This window comes from Pectinophora gossypiella, unplaced genomic scaffold (genome assembly GCF_024362695.1).
Source record: "Pectinophora gossypiella unplaced genomic scaffold, ilPecGoss1.1 Pgos_32, whole genome shotgun sequence".
NCBI classification, from domain to species: Eukaryota; Metazoa; Arthropoda; class Insecta; order Lepidoptera; family Gelechiidae; genus Pectinophora; species Pectinophora gossypiella.
Genome location: NW_026063242.1, coordinates 780269 through 787615, shown reverse-complemented (window position 1 = coordinate 787615; position 7347 = coordinate 780269). Strand labels below are relative to the sequence as shown.

General features: G+C 41.9%; 1 protein-coding gene across 1 annotated transcript; it reads left to right on the top strand.

Moving 5' to 3' along the window:
* Window positions 1-523: 523 nt before the first annotated feature.
* LOC126380967 (uncharacterized) lies at window positions 524-5631 on the top strand. Its single transcript, XM_050030532.1, has 3 exons — window positions 524-4388; window positions 4888-5441; window positions 5524-5631. The coding sequence occupies exons 1-3, from the start codon at window positions 524-526 to the stop codon at window positions 5629-5631; spliced, it is 4527 nt and encodes a 1508-aa protein (XP_049886489.1).
* The last annotated feature ends 1716 nt before the right edge of the window (window positions 5632-7347 follow it).

Genomic DNA, 7347 nt, shown 5'->3' with positions numbered 1-7347 from the left:
CAAGTTTACAGCATTAGAACCCCTGAACAAAAAGACCAAACAGGGTAGACAGGGTACTCCACCTTCAAAGGAAAATGAACCTAAACATAAAGAGAACATCAACGACTCAAGGTTCAAGTTCGCAAAAACGTTCAAAACAACTTGGGAACGCATTTGACCATTGTGTAAAACGAACGAACATGTCCTACTTACATGTTCAAAGTTCTTAAATATGACACCGGACGTAAAAATACACACTATAAAGACATTGCCTGTCTGTGAAAATTGTCTGTATTATCACAAATATAAATGCACGTCTAAAAACAAATGTAAAATATGCAATCGAGGCCATCATACGATTCTACACGACGCGTTACATGACACCTCCACCGCTTCAAACAATGTACAAATGTCGGCAAATTCAAATGCGACCGCTTCAAGCTCTACTTCACGGAAGTCGAACCACGTCTCTGGGAACTTGAATGAAGTATTACTAGCCACTATCGAACTTAAAATACGCGCCAGAGATGGAGCATGGTTAACAATGCGATGCCTATTAGATCAGGGGTCGCAAATAAATTTGATCACTGAAGATGCTGCACAACGTTTAGGACTCGAGAGATGTAATCAGAGTTCGTCAGTTTTCGGAATAGGCACCTCCGCCACTCAGAGTAAAGGAGCTGTACAACTGGTCTGCGAGTCACGCTACAACAATTATACATTCATAACAAATGCTTTGGTGATGCCGAAGGTAATAGGACTCCTACCTAACTTTACTTTTGAAAAACAACCCTGGTCGCACTTACATAATCTTAACCTAGCTGATCCAGAGTTCAACATATCCAAGCCTGTTGATGTACTTTTGGATGCCACGGTCTACGCTGAAATAATTATGGATGGGATACTGCGCGGCTCAAACAACGCGCCTATCGCTCAGCAGACAAGGCTGGGTTGGATTTTGACAGGTAATGTTAGAACATTTAACTGCCACGCAGTCTTGAACAACCTGGAAGAGATTTCACAATATTGGGAGATGGAAGAAATAACACAACATAACAGTAACATGACACCAGCCGAAGAATATTGTGAAGATCTATACCAAAGAACAACGACGCGGCTTTCAGATAGACGATACGAGGTCAAGTTACCTATGAAACCCAATTTTGAAGAGCACTTGCCTTCATTGAGGCCACAAGCTGTCGCTCAATTTAAGCAGCTGGAAAGAAAATTTGTCGGGGACACATCTCTATCTGAAAACTACAAAAAATTCATGGCTGAATATGAACAATTAAACCACATGAAACTGTGTACCATCCCGCGGGACCCGAGCTGTTATCTTCCGCATCATGGGGTGATTCGGTTGGATTCGCTAACTACGAAACTTAGAACAGTTTTTAATGCTTCTTGTAAGGCAAAAACGGGCTATAGCCTAAATGAACTCATGGAGGGCGGCCCTAATCTCCAAAAGGACTTACAAGCTATGATATTATTATGGAGAAAGTTTGAATTCGTATATACAGCTGATATTGAGAAGTTTTACCGCCAAATATTAGTTCAAGAACAGGATCAACATTTACAGAAAATAGTGTGGCGGGAATCTACATCTCAACCTATTTCAGATTACCAACTGTGTACAGTCACATACGGGACTAAGGCCGCTCCTTACCTTGCCATGCGAACCATCGCCCAACTAGTGCAGGACGACGGACACAAGTACCCATTAGCCACGGATATTTTGAACAAACAGCTGTATGTCGATGACTTACTCGGCGGCTGCAATAACATACAAGAAGCTAAAGAAGCACAACAACAAATAATTAACATCCTAATCGGCGGCGGTTTTAAGTTACGTAAATGGGACAGTAACAACAACCAACTCCTTGAACATTTACCGAACGATGTGATAAGTCAAAATATGTTTGACTTTAAACACGCTGAAACAAACAAAACGCTCGGCCTGTCGTGGAATCCGCGTACCGATCAATTTACATTTTTAAGCGTCATACAGACACGCGATGAGATGCGGCCAACAACAAAACGCACATTATTATCGAGCATATCTAAAATCTTTGACCCGCTCGGTTGGCTGTCTCCTATAACAATTAAAGGCAAGCTCCTGTTTCAAAAAGTATGGGCTATAAACTTGGCCTGGGATGATGTACTTCCGGAGGAAGTGCAGCAGGAGTGGAACACGCTACAAGAAGATATACACAACATTGCCGATATAAAAATTCCTCGGTGGATGGGCGATACTAATAAGCCTATAGAACTACACGGATTTTGTGACGCATCGGAGAAAGCATACGCATGCGTCATCTACTGTAAATCCGTGACTAACGATAACAAACATATAGTAAAATTAGTGGCAGGGAAGACAAAATTATCACCACTCAATAAAACTATGTCGCTCCCACGGCTGGAGTTATGCGGTGCATTATTGCTCGCTAAACTAATGAAAAAAGTCATAGACACAATAAACATTCAGACAGGAACAATTACAATACATGGGTGGACCGATTCAATGGTAGTTCTGGGTTGGTTGCAGGGAGAAATTGGACGTTGGAAAACGTTTGTTGCCAACCGAGTGACTGAGATTAAAGATGTCATGCCATCACATTGCTGGAGACACGTGAAGTCAGAGGACAATGCCGCGGACTGCGCTAGCCGAGGACTATTGCCTTCTCAGGTGCTTAAACATGACTTATGGTGGGAAGGTCCGAAATGGCTCAAAACCATCAACATGGAACACCAACCAACGATGACATATGAACCTGTCACGGATGAAGAGAAAAAACCAAAGGTTTTCACTATCAACTCTAACTCCCAACCAACGCTCGTCGAGTCCCTTCTAAACAATCACAGCTCTGTGGGGAAGGTGACGCGCATACTGTCTTGGGTATTACGTTTCATTCATAATCTACGGAACAAAAATAATAAAACTACATCGAACTTGAATGTGAATGAAATCCGAAACGCGCAATACTTTATTATCAGGGCTGTGCAACACAAACATTTCAACAAAGAATTTGAACAACTTTCTAACGAAAACAAACTACCACGGAAAAGTCCACTGTTGAACTTGAATCCTTGGATTGATCAGCACGGCATATTGAGAGTCGGCGGCAGAATTACCCTTTCAAACCTGGAAGAGCAAAACAAACATCCTATGATCATACCTAGTAAGGATCGATTGGGTACTCTCCTGATTGACTGGGCACACAAAATGACCTTGCATGGTGGGGCAAGGCTTACACTAACTTACCTGCGGAACCAATACTGGCCGCTTGGCGGCATGACGGCTGTCAAAAAAGAACTACACAAATGCATCAAGTGCCTGCGCTTTGGAGCTCTCAGTAAAAACCAGATAATGGCTGACCTGCCAAGACCCCGCGTCACGCCATCACGCCCCTTCACACATACCGGGGTAGATTTGGCCGGACCTGTGGATGTAAAATCTAACAAAGGCAGAGGCATAGCAACAACCAAGGGGTACATAGTGATCTTCATTTGCATGTCTACCAAGGCCGTTCATATAGAGCTGGTATCTGATCAAAGCTCTATAACATTTTTGGCTGCTTTCAAACGACTGTGTGCTCGTCGTGGAACTCCAAAACACATGTACAGTGACTGTGGCACCAATTTCGTTGGAGCTGCCCACAGCCTGAAACGAGAACAGACAGAAGCTTTAAAACATTACTTACCTTCGGAAGTTATGGAAGACCTCACGAACTGCGGCGTCGAATGGCATTTTAACGCTCCTTCATGGCCAACAGCAGGCGGTTTGTGGGAAGCAGCAGTTAAACGAATGAAACATCATTTGAAGAGGGTGTTAGGGGAGCAGAAGTTAACATTCGAAGAGTTCGCTACTCTATTAACACAAATTGAGTCTTGTATTAACTCGCGGCCCCTAGTCGCGTTAACAAACAGCATTGAAGATTTGGACTGTCTCACACCTGGACATTTCCTAACTGGAGACCAAACATTAGCCCCTCCGCTTTCGGAAGAGGTAGAAAACATTAGCCTGGGAACACGCTGGAAGCTCACGGAAAAAATGCATAAAGATTTCTGGCGAAGGTGGTCCGCAGAATATCTTCAATCCTTACAAACACGAAGCAAATGGCATTACGCTGGAAAGGATTTCCAAGTCGGTGATCTCGTGATCATCAAGGAGGATCATGTACCGCCAGCTCGTTGGCTGCTGGGCAGGGTCATTCTGACTCATCCTGGTAATGATGGCCATGTGCGCGTGGTAACTCTGAAAACTAAAAACAGTGATGGAGTCAAGCGTCCGACCAGCAAACTGATCCGATTGCCCATTGACTCACAGGAACCTGAAACACAAAAAACAAACATTAATCACAGTCAAGACAAAGATGAAGCACAAAACGCCAACAATCAACAAAAACAACGTAAACCTAAAACAAACACGGGAACATTCAGCAACTTATATAATATCTTATACATATTATTAACAACATTCTGCATCTCTTTTTTTTTTTTTTTTTTTTTTTTTTTTTTTTTTTTTTTTTTTTTTTTTTTTGACGTGACTTATTGTAGATTTGCCGCAGATGGCATTAACTACTTGGCCGGACAAATGGGGAGCGCTGAAGGCTCTCACCCGGTACAACGTTTAAGACAACAGGCCTGAGGGTGCCCAGTTGGGCGCGAACCTCGGCTCAGGGCGTCGTCTGAGAGGAAAAATATTTGAAAGAATTAATCGACCCTAGTGGGTCGATAGCGATAAGCGCTGAATGAGGGAAATCGTCGACCACGCCGGCGGGGTCGGTATCGGGGTCCTCTGCATCTCTGTAACCGCAAAAGAAATACCACGGAAAATGGAAGTGACAACCCTAAATCACAATCAACCGCTTTACTTTGATAAGGTTGCTGATATGCAACTGATACAAGACGAGTGGAAAATGGTCATTTATTACAACTTATCTATTTACTGGCATAGTTTAACAAACATCGAGTACCATGTAACCATGTTGGATGACTTGAGTAAGGACGAACCGGCCTTCAAACCGTTGACATCTCAGTTAAGACATGAAGTAAAGGAGCTTCAACATTACAGCACGATTCTGAAAACCGAGCATGGCCGACGATATAGAAGAGGTCTCATTGACGGGGTGGGCTACGTGGCTAACTCGTTATTCGGTGTGCTCGACGAACGATTCGCCTCCAAATATGATGAAGACATTAAAACGATTCAAACCAATGAGAACCATCTACTCAACTTATATAAACAGCACACTTCGATTATTGAGGGAGAACACAACATTATAAAACGAAACGAAGAGATGATGGTCAAACAGTTCTCAAGCATTAGTGAACAAATGTCTGACTTGAACAACCTAATCCAGGGTGAACAAAGGAAGGCTATGCACATTACTGCAGCAGCCCTTACAGCCAACTTGATTATCGACAATTTAAGACGCTTACAACAGCAACTACTTGATCTGGTAACAGATGTACGAAGCGGTCATTTGGACACTCATTTATTAAACCCAGAAGAGTTTGAAAACCAACTTAACATTATCACAGCTCAGATCCCAAATGACGTCACGCTGCCATGTATCAGTAGTCAACAAGACTGCATTCGCGAAATGTATAAACTTTCAAGAGTGCATGTACGACTTACAGACTTCTTGATATTTGAGATAAAGCTGCCCCTGATCAACAGTGAGCCTTTTGAACTGAATCGAGTAATACCTATTCCGATTATCAACCTGAACGAGGCTGCATTTATCAAACCAACAGCCAAGTATTCCGCTTTAAATCTCAAGAAGGACATGATCATACCGCTAAATGAAGAAGAGGTACATTCAGGATGCATATCATTCAAAGACAACAAACTATTATGTCGGCTAAACCTACCTATACATACAACTTCTAAGGAACGATCTACACTTTGTGAGTCACAAATCATAAACAATAAAAACTTATCTAATTGAGGCACCGTTGTATCGAGTTGTCGCGATGAGTGGATCATGTTACACAGCCGCGCCGACTGGCTGTTCATAAATGTTGTCAGGAATGCGCTGTACGCATTTTTTGCCCGGACGATACGGTGAAAACTGAAACACTGCATGGTGCCGGTATTATAAAGATAAGGCTCGGCTGCATGCTGAAGGGAGATAACATCGTAATACATTCGTCGAAAACTTATCGATCAGAGGTTATACTAAACAATGATGATGAGATTTATTGGCCTGAGTCGGAAGTTAACCACATACTGAAGGAAATTAACTTCACTTATACGCCTGAAACCCACGATAAACAGTTAAGAGTCATACAAGAACAAATTCATACAGTAAAGAAAACACAAGACAATCTCAACACACTTCAACTTTCCCATGACGTACATCACTACACATTATACGGATTTATTGTGTTAGTTATCATCATCATCACTGTAAGTCTTGGGTTATATTGCAAAATGAAGAAATCCAAGACTCACAAGATCGAAGTAATTGAGCTGCAGAAAACTGAAGTAAAACGGGAACCACCTGCGATGAAACCTGTGGAACGACAGTCTACTAGGCGTGTCAATAAACAAACTACTCCTTAATTTTGATGATTTATTGTATTTCGTTCTTTTCTTAAATTTCGGCAGCATGTACGAGCGAACTCGCACATTATTATTTTACGCTGACATATCTTTTCATATATATTGTAAATTACGCAAACTAGTGACAATTAAACACTCAATCTAAACGCACGTGCCTTTCCTTTCCGGAACCTAACAACGCAACATATATGTAGGGATTACGACCCGACATACTTATAGATAATTTTATCAGCTTTCTTTGCAACTTATGAACTATACATCACTTGTAGCTTAGTGTCAAAAAATCAATTAACATGTATAAGTGTTTTCTGTACGTTCGTGTACATAACTAATAGTAACAGAATCAAAATTTTAGCACTGCTGGTACAATAGGTACAACCTATGCTATAAGTACCAGCTATCTCCCATTGACACAATAATATCCATAACAGTTTGAGCGGAGTTCTAATACAAGATGCAATTACTATTATTTTAGAAGTCTGTTAGCTCCGGCTTTATGTTCTCCACTATTTTAATATATTTTCCGTGCTAGTTCGTGTGTATGTATGAGGGTGTGCGATGTGTGTGAGGGTGTTTTTTGTAATTGTAAGTTCTTTGGTCTGCTCGTAATTGTTGGTATTGTATGAAAACACTTTGCTCATTTCAGATTTACACGCATACTTCCCTGTGGTATTAGTGGAACGTTTGAGTCATAATTTCGAGACTGGCAGTCAGAATGGACGAGAAACTGGCAGTAGAGCCACGTCAGAGGGTAGTGGGGTTCACAGAACCTCAGGAGGCCGCGACCTCGCCAAAGG